At 53.6% G+C, this 19,198-nt stretch overlaps 7 protein-coding genes across 7 annotated transcripts; 4 read left to right on the top strand and 3 right to left on the bottom strand.

The window, feature by feature from the left end:
• Positions 1 to 87: 87 nt before the first annotated feature.
• On the top strand, positions 88 to 1,248 carry J7T54_000874 (motif-containing; the record flags this gene model as incomplete). The annotated part of the gene is made up of 4 exons (XM_051504908.1): positions 88 to 90; positions 151 to 233; positions 421 to 616; positions 802 to 1,248. 4 exons carry the CDS (start codon positions 88 to 90, stop codon positions 1,246 to 1,248), a joined length of 729 nt encoding a protein of 242 aa, XP_051363587.1.
• Positions 1,249 to 1,563: 315 nt separating this feature from the next.
• Positions 1,564 to 2,268, bottom strand: J7T54_000873 (NADH-ubiquinone oxidoreductase 21 kDa subunit-like protein; the record flags this gene model as incomplete). The annotated part of the gene is made up of 3 exons (XM_051504907.1): positions 1,564 to 1,873; positions 1,927 to 2,034; positions 2,087 to 2,268. 3 exons carry the CDS (start codon positions 2,266 to 2,268, stop codon positions 1,564 to 1,566), a joined length of 600 nt encoding a protein of 199 aa, XP_051363586.1.
• A 288-nt stretch (positions 2,269 to 2,556) lies between these two features.
• On the top strand, positions 2,557 to 3,177 carry J7T54_000872 (uncharacterized protein; the record flags this gene model as incomplete). The annotated part of the gene is made up of 5 exons (XM_051504906.1): positions 2,557 to 2,604; positions 2,656 to 2,670; positions 2,832 to 2,982; positions 3,035 to 3,100; positions 3,152 to 3,177. 5 exons carry the CDS (start codon positions 2,557 to 2,559, stop codon positions 3,175 to 3,177), a joined length of 306 nt encoding a protein of 101 aa, XP_051363585.1.
• A 920-nt stretch (positions 3,178 to 4,097) lies between these two features.
• On the top strand, positions 4,098 to 6,942 carry J7T54_000871 (uncharacterized protein; the record flags this gene model as incomplete). Its single annotated transcript, XM_051504904.1, has 6 exons — positions 4,098 to 4,145; positions 4,216 to 4,687; positions 4,753 to 5,220; positions 5,627 to 5,841; positions 5,889 to 6,701; positions 6,784 to 6,942. The coding sequence occupies 6 exons, from the start codon at positions 4,098 to 4,100 to the stop codon at positions 6,940 to 6,942; spliced, it is 2,175 nt and encodes a 724-aa protein (XP_051363584.1).
• A 1,797-nt stretch (positions 6,943 to 8,739) lies between these two features.
• J7T54_000870 (DNA replication licensing factor mcm6) lies at positions 8,740 to 12,981 on the bottom strand (the record flags this gene model as incomplete). Its single annotated transcript, XM_051504903.1, has 5 exons — positions 8,740 to 8,862; positions 8,919 to 11,367; positions 11,422 to 11,696; positions 12,525 to 12,796; positions 12,846 to 12,981. The coding sequence occupies 5 exons, from the start codon at positions 12,979 to 12,981 to the stop codon at positions 8,740 to 8,742; spliced, it is 3,255 nt and encodes a 1,084-aa protein (XP_051363583.1).
• A 693-nt stretch (positions 12,982 to 13,674) lies between these two features.
• Positions 13,675 to 14,439, bottom strand: J7T54_000869 (RNA exonuclease-like protein; the record flags this gene model as incomplete). Its single annotated transcript, XM_051504902.1, has 1 exon — positions 13,675 to 14,439. The coding sequence occupies one exon, from the start codon at positions 14,437 to 14,439 to the stop codon at positions 13,675 to 13,677; it is 765 nt and encodes a 254-aa protein (XP_051363582.1).
• Positions 14,440 to 14,907: 468 nt separating this feature from the next.
• On the top strand, positions 14,908 to 18,312 carry J7T54_000868 (Histone acetyltransferase-like protein; the record flags this gene model as incomplete). The annotated part of the gene is made up of 5 exons (XM_051504901.1): positions 14,908 to 15,991; positions 16,109 to 16,332; positions 16,508 to 16,548; positions 16,875 to 16,940; positions 16,998 to 18,312. The coding sequence occupies 5 exons, from the start codon at positions 14,908 to 14,910 to the stop codon at positions 18,310 to 18,312; spliced, it is 2,730 nt and encodes a 909-aa protein (XP_051363581.1).
• Positions 18,313 to 19,198: the final 886 nt, after the last annotated feature.

The raw sequence follows: 19,198 nt of genomic DNA, 5'->3' as shown, positions 1-19,198 counted from the left end.
CAATTGTATTACTTTCTGCCCGCAAGACTTGCGTGTTGTCACACGATCCGCCTTTAGGAGGACACGCTTCTCGTGTCGCATCTGAACATGGTGCGTACCTATAGGTCCCAGCGACGCCTTGGGGCGAGTGGACTGACCGTGTCGTCTTAGACATCCTCTGCAGCCTCGACAACACCACCTGAAGCGCGGCCCAATTGGGACCAGCGAGTATGGGCGGCCAAAGCACCCAAAAGGTACGAGGAGCTCATCCGGACCCCACTGCACAACGCCGACCATTACATGATGATTTTTATCAATGGGAATCTCTCCTAGAATTCCATGCGGAGGAAACGATACAACTTCGGTTGACCTGAACTCACGCGCAACCACATTTTACACGATGCCAACATTGTCCCTTGCAAAGGCTAACAGCATCAATAGCGACATCAATGCTTTGATCCTGGACTACCTTACCATGGAAGGCTATCCAAAAGCGGCTGCCAACTTTTGCAAAGAGGCGAATATGAAGACTCCAGGTGATGAGTACTTCACTCAGACCTTATGGGAAGTTCGCCAGCAGATGCAGAGAGGTGACTTGCAGACTGCGATCGAGACACTTAACGAGATCGATCCCAAGGTACGTCAGGCATTTGCCTTTTTTCTTCTTCTCCTTCTTCTCCCTAAATGATTAAAACAAGAGTTATACATGCACCACGCATAGGCTTTCGGGCCTGAGATGAGAAATAACCACCTTTCATGATATTGCACAGTCACCACGTCTCTATTTCGTTTCACAGAAAGACACGATGCTGACTGCCGCAGATCCTCGAAGGTGACGAAGAGTTGCACTTCCTCCTGTTGCGACTGCAACTCGTTGAGATCATTCGAGATTGTGACGTTGATGGAGGTGACATCCAGCATGCTCTCGAGTTTGCGAGGATGAACCTCGGACCGCGGGCGGCAGCTAACCCCAAGTTCCTTGACGATTTAGAAAAGACAATGGCTCTGCTCATGATACCTCGGAATCAGCTGGAGCCACCACTGGCCGCAATGCTAGACACAAAAGTTCGCACAGATGCCGCTGAAAGTGTTATTGGCGCGATTATGGCCACTCGCTCGCGACGCACCATGGCTGGCATTCGTGACCTCGTCAAGTTGCGTGTCTGGGCCGAGAACAAGGGACGGATGTTGTCCGCCAACGTCATCCCGGACGATCTCTCCACTTACCTGAATGATGAATACGAGAACGATACCGCGATGACAACTTAGGCTTTTCACTTACATTGTTTTCTTTTTTTTCTTTTAATTTCTGGCGAGGCGTTCAGGCATCCTTGGTGCGATTGCTCGGAGTTTCACATGGAGCCACGGGCGCAGGCAGTGCTCTGAGCAGACATCCATCACTGGCGCATTACATTGATTTCACATAAAGCATTTCGGTAGACCGTTGAGTGTTACACAGCACCGCTACGGACTACAAAGTACCAATGACGGCACTGCATACATGAACTTTGTATCCTGAGCGCTGGTAATTGCAATTGCCTTGGTGGTATATGTACATTTGCCCTAGACTTTGACCCCTCCGAATCACTTTGTTCGAATATGCTTGAGCTTCCTCGCAGAGTACAGGAAGTTGTTGGCGTAAGCCTTTGGCGTGATCTTCCGGGAGTTCGGCTCCTGCACAAAGTACTCGTATCCCTGTTTCTCTGCGAACATGATGGCATCCTCCTTGCTGTGGAAGTGAATATTGGTGCCCTGCATCACGTCGCCAGATGATTGCCAGCCCATGAGAGGATTCTCCCAGCGATGGCCCTTTGGAAGGATGTCCCAGTCCATTCGCCAGTGTGCACCACGCCAGTCGCCTGATTGAGTAGCAGGCTTGGCCTCCTTGTAGATGCTGCGAAGACGTTAGATTTGCCGATGCCGTATTGAAATAGAGCTTGTCCATACCGAACAGTACGGGCCTGGAGTTCCAGAGGTGCACCGGACAAGACAGCCGCAGGGAGAATCTCTTCCTCGCTGCCATCCTGGACTTTCTTTGGCACGGGAGTGAATGTCCTATGGCTTGTTAGCCCCGAGTTCTCCTACTACACTGCTTTGGTATGCATACGAAGTCGCCTTATCGGGAGCAATGCTGTAGTCTGGCTGGTTCGACTCGACAGGTCCGGTCGGTACAGGAGGCGTGGCGGAGGTGGAGGCGCCGCTCTGGAATCGTCGAGGAGCGGTCGTAAAAGCGACACGGGGCAAGCGCATTAGGCGCGCTGCGCTCTGTGTTGTTCGAAGCGAGGCCATTGTAATTGGGTGTTCGTGATCGTCGTTGTCGCTGTATCGAGCTCCGGGAAGAATGATGGAATTGAGGTTGGTCGTCGTGGATTTTGCGCTGTGATTGGTCGCGTCGGAAGCAACAATCTTCCGGTGTGGCAGTGGGAACCAGCGAGTGCTTTTCGGAGCATCACGGCGGATGGCTTGTCGCAACCTCTTGCTCGTACCGATCTTCAATTGAGATACTCTCGACGACGCGACGACCGACGAAATTCCCTGCTTCTTTTTGTTTGAAGAATTATCATTCACATCGCTACCATGAGCTTCGTTCAGCGCCGGGCCCTCTCGACCCTCATCCCTCCCAAGGTAAGTCTATCCGCCAGCCCATGGACGTGCTTTTCTAACGAAACGGTTCAGATCGCCTCCCCCAAGGTACGTTGCATTCCGGGACCTTTCAATTCTCTCGACTTCGAGTTACGATTCTATACGATCACATGCTGGGCACGATCACGGGACTGGAGAACTCGAGACTACGTTGCAAATGAACTTAGCACGATTTCATATACGGGAGACTGACACGGTACTTCTCGCAGGCCATCGGCGGTGCTCCAGATGCTCTCCGCATGCAGCGCGTCGTCAGCTTCTACGAGAAGCTTCCCAGGGGTGCGGCTCCTGAGGTTCAGGCCAAGGGCATCCTCGGCCGCTACCAGGCCAAGCACTTTGGCAAGAACGCCTCAGTAAAGCGTATGCTCTCTCACCGGGATCTGTTGGGTTTATTTGCTAATCTACCGTACAGCTATCATTCACGCTCTGGTCTTCTTCGTTGCTATCGGCTACGCCCAGAACTACTACTTCCACCTGCGTAAGTACACATTGGCACAGCTCTGCAACCCAATGACTTACGTTCTCTCAGGCCACCACAAGAACAATGCTCACTAAATTATTTGACGGGAGATGGCATGGGAAAGCCTGACACGGCTGTGTACATAACTTGGAACCTCTAGAGCGTCTCGCGCGTAGAACAGATTCCCTTTGTACCTCTACGCAGTCCCGTCCTGTTGAGTGCAAAATTGATGTCATATCGACGAAGTGATGTATCTCGTTCATCTACGCCAGTGCCTAAGTAAGAGGAGCCGTGTGGTCACTTGACTCCGTACAGTGGCCACCTCTGCATATCCCTGAACCACGACACGCACAGTTGCTACGTACCCGGAGACTGAGAGTTTTACAATACAGCACGGAGGTAGCCTTAAGCGATTAGAGTGCACATGTTGAACAGATAATGAAGTTGGCACCACGTAACTATCGTAATTTTCAAGTCAAGTCCTATTCTTATGAATCCAATTTATAACATGAGGCTGGACTAGCCCAATTCGTCAACTTCGCTGGCAACGTCCGGCTGCGTCCTCCCCAGGCACAGTATTACGCTAATCCTAATCCAGCGACAACTTGAAAAGCAACACCAGCTGGGCCTCACGTTTTAGTGGCAGAGGTAACGCAACAGTCAGAGCCCATCCCAGCCGCAACTCCATCTCGACAGCAAAACCCCCGTTCACCCTCTGATTGCGAACAGTCTGCGCAAGAGAACGACGCACAGTCCGTCAAGCCCGCTCAGACGCCAGCACCACACACACATTTTGGCCAGATACTCGACCCTCGTCATAACCCACCTGAAGCTTCCTCGTCGGACGACGAGCCAACCCCCGTGCTGCCCGCTCAGCCAACAAGCAATCCGTCAATCACCTCGGCGACGCAACTGGACCGTGACTACTTCCTGGCGCGCATTCCTCCAAACGGACAATCGAAGGTGGCATACTAACGAGGTCTTGATCGCCTTGCACTGCGACTTTTCGCAACGTATGATGGCCACAGAGCCCACGGTCGATAGCCCTGCAGATGCCCAGCTTGTGAGTACACATACATGTGTCCTGGGCGAGGACTAGGATACAGCGTTGGCAAAGTTAACTGTCGATCTAGGCAAGCTCCCCCAGCAATGGCGGTATCGCCACACCTGTCGTAAACGGTACTGCCAATCACGATGGCATCGAAAACAAGCACATCTCCCAGCTTGAGGACCACTCACATTCTGCAGATGCGAGTGCAAGTGGAGGATCGGATAATGAAGCGTCGAAACTCAGGGACGGCGACAAGAGCCACGCGCGCACGGCCTCTTCCGCCAAAAAGCCAGCGACGTTCAAGGCCGTCTCCGTCAACAAGACTTTTCTAGCATCCAAAGCGAACACTCCAACCTCGACCAGCAAGATTGTAGAGAGGTCCAAGGGCGGTGCCAGCACGCCACCGCCGTCAGGCTCTGCTACACTCTCTTCACGACCTCGTCTGGTGGCCAAGACTGGTAGTGGGGTCGGTAGTTCTGGCACGCGATCATCTGGGTTGAACGGGTCTAAAGCACCAGCGCCTGACGCTGGCGCGGTTTGGAACAAGAACAAGCGTATGTTGGATGGGAATGTATTGGAGCTCATCGTGTACTGACATTGCCAGCTGTTCCCGTACCAGATCCAAAGAAGTTAACCGACGAGGAGCTCAAGAAGTATGGCATTCACGTCGCCACTCGCTTGGAAGAAGAAGAAGATACGCAAGGGCAGAGCAAGTGGGCAGATTTGGACGATGATGACGATGATTGGGCACCAGAAGCGATCACATGGACTGATGGTACCAAGACGACACTACCACATACTGATGAGCCTCCAACACCAGCCACGATCCCTGCTCAGCCTGCAGTTCCAGAGGTCAAGGAATTCGTTAAGCCCAAATCGCCAGCGCCTCTATCGACACCTGCTCCCCCAAAAGCCTCCAGTGGACTGCCGAGTGGGAAGGGCCTGGTTCTTAGCAAGGCACCGGCTGAGAAGCCTACGCTTGTCGCAAAGCCAACGCCGCCCCAGGTAGCAAAATCTCCCTGGGCACCACTACCACCAGTCGAGAAAGCCTCTGCTGTGGCAACAGAATCAGCAGCCCCAGCTCCTCGTGGCTACAACAGAGATGGACCGCCGGCGACCCAACATGGAATGCCCCCTCCGTCGCGACCATTGAGGGAAATAGCGGCTGATGATTTCAGTCGTTCTACATGGCGCGACTCTGGCTCGCACGGCCAGCTATATAATTCTCAGTCAGGGCGGTTTGAATCAGCTCCTGAGCGCCGTGGCTCTCTTCGCCCGGATCAGTCGAAGCAACCGGCAGTCTTGCAGAGGCATGCGGGTTCAGAACAACCAGCCGAGCCATCTGGCGCCTTCCAGACATCTCGGTCATCCCAGGAAGGACAATACGGAAGACGACGAGGATCATCCAACGTTAGCGGCGGGAGCGGCTCGTTTTTCCAGCGTACCGCAGGCCAGGGGTGCGAGGTGCAGATTCCACCTGCAGACATGAACAGTCTTCGGAAACCCTCGTTTGCGGGATCTGCAGAAGGCCCCCTGTCCCCCGCCCTGTCTCACACGCCCTATCGCGGATATCAACAGCCTGGAACTGGTTACGGCGCTCGTCCTTCTCCGCGAGCTCACTTCGCCACGCCCTATCACGGTGGCCCTCCCGGTCCTACGGGTCCTGGATATGGTCAACAGCCCATGCCACATGCACCAGCCCCTCAAAGTGAGGACGATGTGGCAATGCAGAACAAGCTAATGCGTGAAAGCCAGGAACGCGCGCGAAAGCGAAAGGAAGAGGAAGCAGCTGAGGAAGCAGCTCGTAAAGAGAGAATTCAGAAGAAGCTCGCTGCGCTGGGGCCTGCACCGCCCAGTAGAAGCGAAAGGAGCCAAGCCACTGTTGCTCCTGCTGCCGTCGAGTCTCCTAAACCGAAGCATATTCAACAACGCGAGCAACCCAGCCAGCCCTCTATTCCAGAATCAACATCCACCGTGCCCCAGCAGGTTGGTGTCGGCGCTGGCACGGATTCTCAAGCCACCGAACCTCCCGCGCGTGGCCAACACAACGACGGGCAGATCACCACCGCCCAAGCAGGGCGGCGCCCCTCGCATGGCCAGGACAACAGGCAACAACCCAGCTGGCAAAGGTCAGGGTCGGGCCAGTCCAGGGCACATCCGTCTGGCCCGGATGCATCTACACGACCTGAGCGATCCCAGAATTTGTCCTGGGCGCCGGGCAGTCAAGCTTCCGCGCGTAACGTCTGGGGTTCGCCCAACAATGACAGGGGTCTCGGTAATGGGACATTCAACCCAGATCTTGGACTCATGTCCGATTCCCCTTTGCCACAGGCTCAGACCGGCAAGGCACCCTCCCCAATTGCCCCGCCCAGCTTGTCGCGAGAGCCATCTCAAGGGCAGCAGCAGCCGTCTGCAGTGCAGCAGAGCCAGCAAGCGCCTATTGGCTCTCGTCCCGGTCATCCACACACACGATTCCAACAAGCTGGAGCGCCCACTGTTACCAGCAAGTGGGTAAATGCTGTTGCCGAAAATGATCGCAAGATTGCTGCGGAGCGTCTGGCAGAACGAGTTGAGAGAGAGCGTCAGCTGAAGGAGCGTGGAATGACAGTGGAAGATGCTCGTCCCGCGATTGTTGACACTTGGCGTCCAGTCAATGTGTCTGAAGATGGTCGTCGGCAGCAAATGCCTCCTGTCGTCGAAACTCACCGCCACCAAGCCGGGCGGTCGTGGCAAGGAGCCCGCGAAGGGCAACAGCAGCCCCCTGCCGCCAGACACCAAGTGCCGGGTCCTTCACCCGCTGCAGGGGTGATTGGATCAGGACCAGGACCTGGCAACTCAATGATCGCGGCCAACCACGCCCACGCGCAGTCGAAGACATCTCGATTCTTTCCTACAAAGGAGCCTCGTGGCGACGTGGTCGGGGTACCAATATCGCGACCTTCGTCGCCTCAGCTGCCGCCCCCCACAATGGAAGGTCATCCTGCATATGATGGAAGCTCTGCACACCCTTTGGTGTCTTTGCCGCGCCCCCATCCTGTCGTGAAACTCCCCCCTAGCAGTGTCGCTCCCACTAGACAACAATCCGCACCCCAACAAGTCGCCCCAAAGCCGATGTCCTGGGCTCAACCTACGCCGTACACCCCCACCTCATACAAGGACGCAGCGCGGATCGGTCTCCAAACACAAGCTCAGAGGCAGCAGCCGCAAGTACCTGGCGGCGAAAGGAGCAGCACCCCTTGGCAGCAAAGGTTTAATAACCTACTGGGTGTCGAATCTTCGAGCAAGAATGCCTTGGATCACACTATTCCAAAAAGCTCCGCCACTGTATCGCTGCCAGGCAATGCACGTTTCTCACATGGAAGCGTCGGCAAGGATGCTGCTTCCAAGCCTATGGCAGAGGAATGCTTTGATGAACCAGAAATGGGGTCTCTGCCCCTGGTGAAAATCCCTCACAATGCCCCTGGGGATTATATGTGGACAGCCGCCGCCGCTCCGCCCAGGAATTTCCCCAAGAGATTCTTGATCCATGCAACTGCGGCAGAGTCCTTCGATTTTGGCAGTGAGATAGTCAACGGGGCCAATTCTGTTCGCATCAGCTTTCCTGGCGGACAGAGTGCAAAATTTGTCACCGTACCCTTTGGTCCCAGCCGTGGACGTGGTGGCAAAACCCGTGGCCGTGGGGCTTACCGCGGGAAGGACAAGAAGGAGAGTGCTTCCACTTCTGACACCCACCCCCCAACACCGACCACTCCGAGTGCTTCCGCTAGTGCGAACATAGAACGCCCTGAACGCGGAGCAAGGGGTCGTGGCCGGGGTCGAGGAACCTACCGAGGGAGGGGCTCCGAGAATTGGCATCGCCAATCCCCCACGCAGCCTCCCATGCAAGTCTAGATCGCAACCAGCGGTTCTATGATCGCTCTCGCAGACGCAAGGGCTGTCTGATAGGAGAATAGCAGAGCCTCAGTGCCTGTTGGACCCCATCCGGCACTTCTACTATCCCCTTGAACGTGTTTCTTGCGGACGATGTATGATTTCAAATATTCATTGAGCGATTGATGGATAAGCAAACAAGGCAGGGCGAGCAGCACAACTCGCTCCTGCGTTTTCGTTTTTTTTATTTTTTACTACTACTGGACATCGTTGTTCGTGCAATGTTGCGCGACGATTCTGTCACGCTGAAAGGGAGCGAATGCCTTCCCTGTCTAATACTACGGGGGGAAGCTATTCACCGGTCTTTTACTAGACCGACGTTGCACGCCCTAGGCGGGTTATGCGTCGTCGATCACCTGACACAGTACCAAGCCTCGGCCTCTCATGATGACGACGATGAACGGGACGGACGTAATGAGGGTACAGGTTTGGGTCACGGATGGGTCGGTAAATGATTGACGGACAGGCTGTTCCGGCGCATTTACTTGTGAGATAGCTGGCACTTATTGCAGAGATATTCGAAATGCTCCCAGACATCATGTATGTGATGCAACGTGGACCATGCCACAACTCCTGACTCCTTCCTGCCTTACATACCTACTGCATCCCCGCCATGTCCTGTCATTATATCGTTCATTTAAGCAACGCCACTACTGTGCTGACCTGCTTGTATTCTCTATACTTCTTCGATTGCGCAGTTCGGGTGTATCACGTAGATCACGTCGCCTACGGCGGTAGAGCTGCTGGCCGCACCGTCTTCTTGCAAGCCCTCGCCTCTCAGAGCCATGAGAATGTTTTCCTTCGTTATGTTAGCATCGTCTGTCGGCTAGATGAATGGCGATAGGGTGAGCTTACCTTGACCATCTTCTTGAGCACCATCTTTGCCAATGCCTGCTCGTGGTCGTGGGCCTCTGGCCCATCGAGCTCGCTTTCAACACTCTCTAGGTACCATGAGATCAGTTCATTGCCCTCAACACCATCGCCATTGTCAGATTCATCGTCCTTGATCCTCCCAACAAAGGCGTTAAGCATCTTGAGGTACTTCTCGTACGTGATGGTGAGTTTCCTTCTCTCCCTTTGCTCGGTGGATGGGTCCTCTTCCATGGCGGTATCGCCGTGAGCCTGCGACGCAGCGCGCAGCAGGGTGCTGGCGTCTTCTTGCGTCTCCGCCTCCTCCTCATCTATTTCGACGTCGTCGTATTCTACGGAAATGATGCTTGATCGCAGGAGTGTGTATGCCTCAATGACCATGTCTTCGCTGATCGTTGGTTCGCAGTTGACCTTGGCTATGGCCTCGGAGAGACGGATCATACTCTCCAGTTGACGCACCGTGATGCGGTAAGAGTTCTTTCCAATGCCACCCTGAACATCGTCCGCACGGAGCTCCTTGTACTTCTCTACGAGAAGTTCCTGTGCCTCGGGTGTGAACACTGGGCGGAACGTGCGAGCATAGCGAATGTATCTCTGCAATTGCTCGGTGCTGAAAATCGGTTCGACAGCCTCATCACGTAATTGATGGATGCTGACAATGTGTTCGGCAAGATGGCGGTCGATCTGCTCGTTGCATTCGTCAAGCACGACGAAGAAGAGGTCGAATCGAGACATGATGGGGGCAGACATGTTGATATTGGCACGGAGAGTAGTCTTGCGGTTGTACCGTCCGCCAACGGGGTTGGCTGCCGCAAGAATGGATGTGCGAGCGTTGAGGGTGGCTTGAATGCCGGCCTTGGCGATCGAAATAGTCTGCTGTTCCATAGCTTCGTGGATAGCGACTTGATCGGCAATGTCCATCTTGTCAAACTCATCAATGGCACAGATGCCATTGTCAGCCAACATCAAGGCTCCCGCTTCGATGGTAAACTCCCCCGTTTCTTCGTCCTTCACCACAGCGGCAGTAAGACCAGCCGCTGAGGAAGCTTTGCCGCTGGTGTACACGGCGCGAGGGGCAAATGAGCAGACGTACTTTAGGAACTGGGATTTCGAGGTAGATGGGTCGCCAACGATGCACACGTTGATGTCTCCGCGAAGTTGCATACCCTCTGGTGTCTGTTTGTGGACACCGGACACCAGCTGCAGCAGGAGACCCTTCTTCACATACTCGTGACCGTAAACCATGGGCGCGATGGACTTGACGAGTTTGGTATAGATTTCAGGGTCGTGGGCCATTTTGCTCATTTCCGTGATTTCGGCCTCACTCATGGTGGCTGTCACCGCTCGCTGCGCGGTGGTCACTTCGTCACCCCCCTCGATTGCTTGGTCCTGGGCCAACAGAGCGTTGACCACGTCCGTAGCACTGGTGTCGGAAGACTGGCCCGTGAAGTCTGGAGTGATCATGTTGGCAAGGAACGCCATGCGATAGGTCAGGTCGCGGACTCCGAGGGCTTTCAGTCCCGAGATACCGCTGCCGCCAGCGTCATCGCCGCGCGCATTAGGTCCTCGGTCGTCGCGAACAGACATGGGTTTCGACCCGGGGAGTGCCAGTTGACTAACATCGGGTACGACAATGAGGGTGCCAGTGAAGATGCATTTCTCACCGGCTTTGGCGCGATCGACCATCTCTCCGCGAAGAATAATGTCCATTGTCCGAGGCATGCTTCCTGTTGGGATCTCGGCGCTGTTCTCCTGAACACGAACTTTCTGCCAGTCGATGAAAGTGCTTCTTCGAATGTCGAGAGCCCAGGCTATTCGGTTGTTGCATGTTTCGTTCGGGCATTGTGTAGGTTCGGTGTAGCGGAAGGTTTGCTCGACGTTGGGCACGACGGTTCGGCAGTTCTCACATGTGAATGTTGCCAGTGACAATTCCGGACGAACTTCAGATGTCCGTGTGACAGTTCCGCAAATCGACAGTAGTTGACCAATGTTCCCTGACCGCAGCGACCTCAATCGAGTAACAAGGGGAACGTTGTAGATGGCGATTGCGAACAGTTTGTCGGTCTGCTGGTTCTCGTTCTTGTTGTGTGGTGCATCGACATTGTCCTCCGAGCTGAATTGGCTGGCGGCCGATGTAGCCAACTTACTTGAAGCTGTAGGCTGGCGATGATCACGAAAGTACTTGGGCTCGTATTTCGCAATCATATTGTGTAGGCCTGACGTCAAATAAGGCAGGCATCTGTAATAGTTTGTGAAAATAGCGTCTGCTAGAGCGCCATCGTTCCACGTCTGCAGATGTCTGAAATCAACGTATAGCGTTGACAAGCTCTTATTGCTCATCACATGAATGAGCTGGACGTAGTACTTGAATGTGGGTATCGCACTTGATCCCTGTGCAGATGGTGTTGCCGCCGCCTGAGAATCATCTTGAAACCTAGTGACCCATCAGCTTTAGATAGTCCCAGTCTGCGCACAAACCAAAACCTACTCCTCAATGAACTTCTCAAAGTTACGCTGCACGAGGTCCCCTAGCTTGTCACGAACTTTCTGAACGTGCCTTGCATCAGTTGGTCTCGATCTCTCCGGTCTTTCATCATCCATGAATCCATCTCCTCGTTCGCTTGGGTCGAGATTGCTTTCTGAAGGCGGTCCTTGCGGCCTTGCTGATGGGGAGGAGGGAAACCCGTGGCCCCTCGGAGTCGCAGGCGTTGCGACAGAGTGAGGCGTGTCGGCCATGGGGTACCCAGCTTCGCTGGATGCCATCTTGGAGGTTTCGCGGTGTTAGTGAGTATTGGTGACGTCGTGACGTGCGAAATCATGGATTTCCGCATGGGTTTGTGAGGACGACGGAGGGAGCAGAATGGAGTCAAAGTAGTTGCGCGTCAGAAACGCGGTCAGGACGCGTCGAGGGGCTTTTCGATCTCGCGTCTTTAATTGATTGCATGACGCTAACTGCCTTCGGTGGTGCCCTGCAGGGCCCACAGGGATGGGGTGCCGGAATACGTACACATCTGGACCTGGTGTCATTGTGATAATTGATTATTACATGTATCTTTGCTTGACGCTTGCGGCACTGCCCAAGAAGTGGCCAATATGTTCGGTGTAACATATGCCCTCTGTGAGGTGATTCTTGTGGAATACACGAGCCAGGTTTGGCTATAGAGTGACTATGGCAGAGAGGCAGCTCTTGCTGAAACCAACAGCTCAGGCTCAGGTGCATTGGGGGGGGGGGGGGCTGATCTGATTGAGCTCTTGTCATCAGCCCTGTGTTACGCCTGTATCTGAGCATCCAATGCGTGTTCACTCGTGTGTCCAAGCCAGTGATGGTCGTGTCTGCTTCCTCGAATGCTCCGATGCCATCGCCGTGAGGCAAGCATCCAAGATCATATCATACGACTGTCTGCCGTATCGCCCAGTGCGCCCAGCTGAAATCAACGTTGGGTATCTAGGTCGAAGAGGAGGGTATATATTCTGCCTTTTGTACGCCTTGCCTACAATACTACTCAGGCACTTTGCCTCAAGGTCCATATGAATGAATCTGCTCATGCCAGCCTTGTCAGTTTTTCCCTTCGATGATGCTCGCGAACTCACCTTATCAGCGATGTTCAACCATTCGTCGACGCCTCGAACAAACCCATCTGATTCTCTGTCTACCGGCTCTTCATGGCCCCAGACTGCAACCTCCTCAAATGTACCAGTCACTGTCATGGAACCTGTTTCCACCGTTTTCTTTTCGCCATCTTCCGCAGGAAGAGCTTCGACTTTTGGCGCTCTTTCGACTACGACTCCACGGTAGGACTCCGGGAGAGGGGTGGTCTCGGCTTTCAGTTTGCGACCTCGGAAATAGGCAGCTCTCTTGCCGTCTGCGGAAGCGTTAACAGTCTTCCTGCGACCGAATGGAGAGAAACGTACCTTGTAAACTTGTCGGCGACCAGAAAGTGTCGATTGGGTCCACAGGACCATCGTGATGGATGCGGCAGGGCAGGAGGTTGGCCATTGCGCACGGGGTGGCGGCGGACTCTTCAATCGAGAGAATTGGTTGCGACATTGTTTTGCTGACGGTCTTGTCTTCGTATTGATTGAACGGCCGCAGAAGTGTTACAGTAAAATCGAATCGTTGCTGGGGCTGAATTTTGTAGACTTGTAGTTGGGAAAAGCTCGCGGCGACGCGTCGGAGCGCGTAAAGTGGCCGGATGGAGGGGAGATAAGATAAAGCAGGCAAGTTCCCCAAAGCGCCACATCCAATGTCCGCCCTGACTGAACTGCAGTCTGCAGGATCTTGGAACACAGAATCAAAGACAAGGGTTTCACTGAGAATACCCTGCCGGTTCTATCGTATCTGGCCATTTGAGTTGTTCATTTTCGTGGGTACTCTGGTATGAATATTGCTTGAGCAGGATTCGCGCACGCGCAGGATCGGCCTGCTGAGACGAAGTAATCAGACCACACTCTCTGCGAGATCATTAGCGATTTGACAATACCCTTGTATCACCAATAGGCGATCAATATGTGCAATTTGATTTTCGACTTTAAGAAGTGCCGCTCATGATATTCCATGTTGCAACCTGATGAGACTTGCAGTGGAGCATCGAGCAAGTGCTCAGAGGTGACCGAAGAAATGGACGGACCTCGTTTGCTGACCGGGAGTGTAAAGCGCATGTACAATTTGGCGGCCTGGTGGGAACATAGACACGATGGCCAGCATATGAATGCCCATATTGTGATTGCTGCGAGTGCCGTGTCATTTCCTCTTGACTTTGCTACCCTTTAATGTGCTGGCTTGGTTCACTCTTGGGGCAAATCGGTTCGCATGATCGACATCGAAGCCCGGCTTGTGCTTCCGAAATAGCAGCATCGTGACCCTCGCATCCTCGATACTAGAGTGCGCTCCGCTCTGAATCTCAACACCTAGGAGTTCCTGCGCCAGGATCCGGAGAGCCGGTTTCCGCCCATTGCCCAGTTTCCGGAAGTTGTGAAATTTCGCGGTATCGCGAATATCCCGTACAGGATGACTCAAAGCCAAACACTCGAGGTCATGCTTGAGATCGTGACCAACGAGGATGCGACCGTCTAGGATTTGCGCAACGTCTTTTTGGACTTCGTCGAAGTCCCGAGCAAAGCGCATCTGTTTGGGGCTGATACCACTCACTGCCGTCCTCCAGTTTGTCACTTTCTCCCTGGCCTTGACGTAGGAGTCATAGATCTGCTTTCCATGAAAATCGACAATGCTCACACGTGCCAGCACCGAGTCGTGGCCCCCGGGCCCAACGCCGACCATTTCGCAATCGATGGCAACATATTTTCCAACAGTAACACCTTCGCTAAGACCATAGTTGATCTTGTCCTTTTCCGACGCTAGTGCCGTTTTTGGATCTTTCAGTCCAAGTTCATACGCCTCAGCTATTGACTCGGCCGAGATGTCATTGTCTGTGGCCCATAGAGCCAGCGATTGGGAGGCACCTTGGTTGGTTTCTGTCTTCGGGGGCGCGCTCTGGACGGCCCCCATTGAAATTTTCGATTTGACCTCGCTGGATCTCTTAGGCCTAGCTGGGAAGACTTGAGTTGTGGTTTTCGATATCTTCGTCTTCTTAGGTTGAGGTGCAGACTCAGAATCCGCTTTTCTTTTGCGAAATGGCTTAGAAGTATTTTCGGCAGTGAGCTTAGCTTGGAGTTTTTTCCAATTTGATGAGAGCCCTGCCATCATAAAAACACAGCAGAGGGACCTGGAAGATGTTTTCACATGTGAGTTTGCCCCACGTTGCACATCAAGACACGATACTCTGATGAGTGTATGGAAGCAGATGAAAGTTCATGAAAATGCGTCTAGCGGGGCGCTGCTCTTATCCGACTGCGAGTCACAGTCGACCGCCTGCCGATAAGCGCCGCATGTATTCTGCCATGCGCTCCGTTCTTCAACACGCCTCGCGATTCAGCAACATCCATCAAAAAAACCAGGACGCCATCGATAATCGCTATGGCCGGTGGAGGAATCCCCGGCGACGCCTCTTCAGGCACGGATACTCCACGCGAGAAAAGCCGCGCGACCGCTGATACTCTGAAGACCGGCTGCATTGCCTGGGTCGAGAAAGATGGGAAGCCGCGGCGCGCGGAAATCCTCAGTATCAAAACCACAAAGTCCGGCAAGCAGTTCTACTGTAACTTCGATAGCTACAATAAGAGATTAGACGAATGGGTTCCTGCGGCTCGAATCGACTTCGAGCAGGATGTTGAATGGCCTCGCCCTGAGCCGGAGAAGACAAAGGAGAGCAAGAAAAAGACAAACGACAAGAAGGTCCCGCAGCCCGCTAAGAAAAGAAAGGCGCCCGTGTCAAAACGAGAGCAGAGTGTTTCCAAAAGGGAGCAGTCCGTCTCCGAAGCTGCGACGCCGCATCCGTGGACCGAATTTGTAGAATCGCAGGATGGGCGCAAGTCAGCATCTCTCGGACCTGACGGCGAAGCTACCGGGCGAGACAGTATCGAGCCTAGCCAGACCCCTGGCGTTGTCGACGATACCGAAGCCGAGGATAAGGACGTTGAAGGGGCCAATGGTCACACTGACGAGTTCAACCGCAAGGAGGAGATCGAAAAGCTTAGGACGTCCGGGTCGATGACGCAGAACCCGACAGAGGTTTCACGAATCCGAAATATCTCTAAAGTTCAATTCGGACGACATGACTTGTTCCCATGGTATTTCTCGCCATACCCAGAAGCCTTCACGGAAGAGGACTGCGTTTTCATCTGCGAAATGTGCTTGGGTTACTACGGCGACCAGATGGAGTTTGTCCGTCATAGGAAGAAGTGCCAGCTTTTCCATCCTCCCGGCAATGAGATCTACCGAGACGACTATGTCTCATTTTACGAAATCGACGGCAGGCGACAACGGACTTGGTGTCGCAATCTGTGCTTGCTATCCAAGATGTTCCTCGATCACAAGACCCTTTACTATGATGTCGACCCTTTTCTCTTCTATGTTATGACTAACAGGACGGATAAGGGAGACCACGTCGTGGGGTACTTTTCCAAGGAAAAGGAGAGCGCGGATGGCTACAATGTTGCGTGTATCCTGACTTTGCCACAATATCAACGCAAAGGGTTCGGCCGATTATTGATACAATTTTCGTACGAACTTTCTCGAATAGAGGGTAAACTCGGATCGCCAGAAAAACCTCTATCAGATCTGGGTCTTCTCAGTTACCGTCAATACTGGTCAGAGAACATCATCGACACTCTGCTCGACTACAACGAACGGGGAGACAAAATCACTATTGAGACTATTTCAACAGCTCTCGCAATGACCACACAAGATGTGGAGCACACATTACAAGTCCTCCGCATGCAAGTTTACCATCGCGGCGAGCACAAGATTGTTCTGCCGGAGAAATTGGTCAAGCAACGGGAGGTACAAAGGCAGAAAGTAAGGAGAACTATAGACCCGGAGAGGATACAGTGGAAACCACCCGTGTTCGCAGCGTCGGCACGCACATGGGCTTGGTAATAGGTGGTGCGGGAAGGTCTGCACTATGTCATAGCGTCAATGATACCCTTGGAATTCTGGCTGCCACAGACTTGTCTAGCGTGTCATGGTCATGATGGACTGGACACTCCAGTCTGACGTGTGAATGGATAACCTGATCACGAAGAACATTATGAGCTTGATTGGTGGTCAGTCTGGCTGAACGGTCTGTCCTTGGATATAGTCATCAGCAGCCCTTCGTTGCGTTTCCTGCGTGATTGTAAGCTGGGGCTCCTCTGGTGAAATTTACTGACGATGCATTCGTTGACGCGATAAGCTCGACTTTCCGGGAAACCCCACGCCACGTCACACGCACTCTCTCCAACCAGCACTCACCAACCACAACTTGTGTCTAACATCATCCACAGGCTCCTCGAGGATAGTACGCGGTTCTGTCGAGACCGCTAGTACCGAGATACAGACTGAAGCAATCAATCGCCCGTCATGGGCGAGCTCGCGGATTACCTGGCCGCCAACGACGCCAACTTTCGCAAGTCTGTGCATCGCTACAACTCGAACTCAGACGATGGAAATCACTGACACTTCATCAGAGCCCGTCTTCCAGCCTTATACTCTGACTTTAGACCTCAGAGGACACTCAACCCCGACGGCTACCGTGCCAACATTGCTGCTTGGCAGAGTGCTCTTTCTCTCCTCTCTTCGAAATCTCTCCTATCCTCGTCGTCCCCTCTCATTTTGAGTGTCGACAAATCGCTTCTTAGAAACCTCGAGAGTCGGCAATACGGTCAACCCCTCGCGTTAGGAACAGCTATACGAGAAGGCATCCAAGGTCGTGAGCTATATCCTCTCAACGATTTCCTGAAACAAGATCAGAGCGTCTACCATCATGGATGGGGAGAGATTCCATGGAACATTGCGGGGTGGACCTTGAGAAGTTTGGGTATCGTTGACCCTTCTCGAGGAGAGGACAGGCTACCGACTGGGCAATATGTCCTAGTCCAGAACCTAGAGGCTGCAGCGCGAGAGCTGAAGTCGGCACTGGCAGCGGGTTCGTCAGTGTTTGATCGAGTCTTCACCAAAGCGCAATTCCGAAATCAGTTTGCGTCGAAACTTGTGCCCGGCCATCGACTGGACGAGAAGGACACGGACGTAATATTACGATTCCTGGCTAGGGACACGAACGCAATAGAATATGATGGCAGCATTATTCGAGTCAAGGGGCAAAGTCAGGAGGGACCAATTACAGAGCAGGACGCCTCGGTTGCCAGCTTGAAGGAGCTCATGGGACGACTCGAGCATCAGGTCACTATATTGAACGAGCGCGTCGCTGCTTTTGAGCTTACCGCGAAGGAGGCAGTCGGCAGGAACAATAGAGTGCAGGCGCTTGCGGCTTTGAAGTCGAAAAAGCTTGCCGAAAGCTCGTTGAGCACGCGCTATGCGACACTCCATCAGTTGGAAGAGGTCGCGCACAGGATACAACAGGCATCCGACAATGCTGCTTTGGTGAACGTCATGGAGTCGAGTGCCGGCGTGCTGGAAGGCCTCAACACACAAGTCGGCGGTGTCGAGCTGGTCGATGCTGCTATGGGCAAGATACGCGATGCGAGCAGCGAGGCAGACGAGGTGGCCGCTATTCTTGCAGAAGGAGGCCAGGCTGTTGACGAAGCCGAGATTGACGACGAACTTGAAGCCATGATGTCCGAGGAGAAGGAGAAGGAAGACGAGAAGCAGCAGCAAGCAAAGGAGAGGCAGCAAATGGAGGCGGACAAGGGGGAAGAAGCCAGGGTGAAACAGAAACTGGAAGACTTGCCGGACGTGCCTCGAGAGCGCGAAAAGACACCGACTTCAGAGACAGGATTGGCGAACTTGTCTATGGCGGACAAGGAGGCACTCACGGGAAATTAGAGGTTTTACGGGTGACTATCTGTCAAAGCCCGCGTGTCAGGATACCATAATGAGATTGACCTTGAATGTAATAATGGTGTAGGGCTAAATGTTCAAGAACTTCAGCGTCATATTAATAGTGCGCCGCAACCGCTTGCTGAACTTCCAGACGACAGCCTTCTCAAGTAGGGACTGTTCATATTACCTGTACAATGAGCAGTTCCACCTTTTTAACGCTTTCGCATCCCTTGCTGGGACCGGAGACTGAGCTGGAGCCAGAATGTTTCTCTGACGTGCTCTATCCGCATGCACTGTTCAGTCTCGACCAATCCCAGGGGCCTCTGGATCAAATTGGGCAGGGACAAGGTTCTCCCAGTCCTGCCTTGGCCTCGGCTCGCCGTGGGAGGCATCTTGAGCATGATAAGTCCTGCCTGTCGAAGGCATATCCGAAGAAGATTCCGGTACGCGAAATGCAACATGGATTGCTTGATCCTCTAGCTCTTTGGCAGGCCTGGACAGCATTGCAACGCTGTCACCGGCAGTTATGGGTACCATGACTGTCGGATTTGACGGGAGCGGAAGAGGTTCCTCTGCTGGTTTTCGTGTTTCGTGCTCGGCTGCCGCCCCCCAATCCTTAGATATCAATTTGGACTTCGCCGCAGCGCGACTTCTTAACGCCTCGGCAACCAGATCCTTGAAGCTGTCGCCATGTTTCTGGGCCCATGCCACCCCATCAAAATCCTTGTCCTTCACCATGGTGCCTCTGTGAGCCCCGCCAGTCCTCTGCGCCCTCTCCCATGATTCGAGATCACTTATCAACTGTGCTTTTCTCTTTGGGTAGACCGCGTCGCAATTCGCATTCCACAGAGTGAGAAACTCGCGATGTCGGGACTCGAGAACAGTACGG

The sequence above is a fragment of the Emericellopsis cladophorae genome, assembly GCF_022114955.1.
Source record: "Emericellopsis cladophorae strain MUM 19.33 chromosome Unknown NODE_11_length_583618_cov_114_125112, whole genome shotgun sequence".
In the NCBI taxonomy this organism is placed as follows: domain Eukaryota; kingdom Fungi; phylum Ascomycota; class Sordariomycetes; order Hypocreales; family Bionectriaceae; genus Emericellopsis; species Emericellopsis cladophorae.
This window is presented reverse-complemented; position numbering and strand designations above follow the sequence as displayed.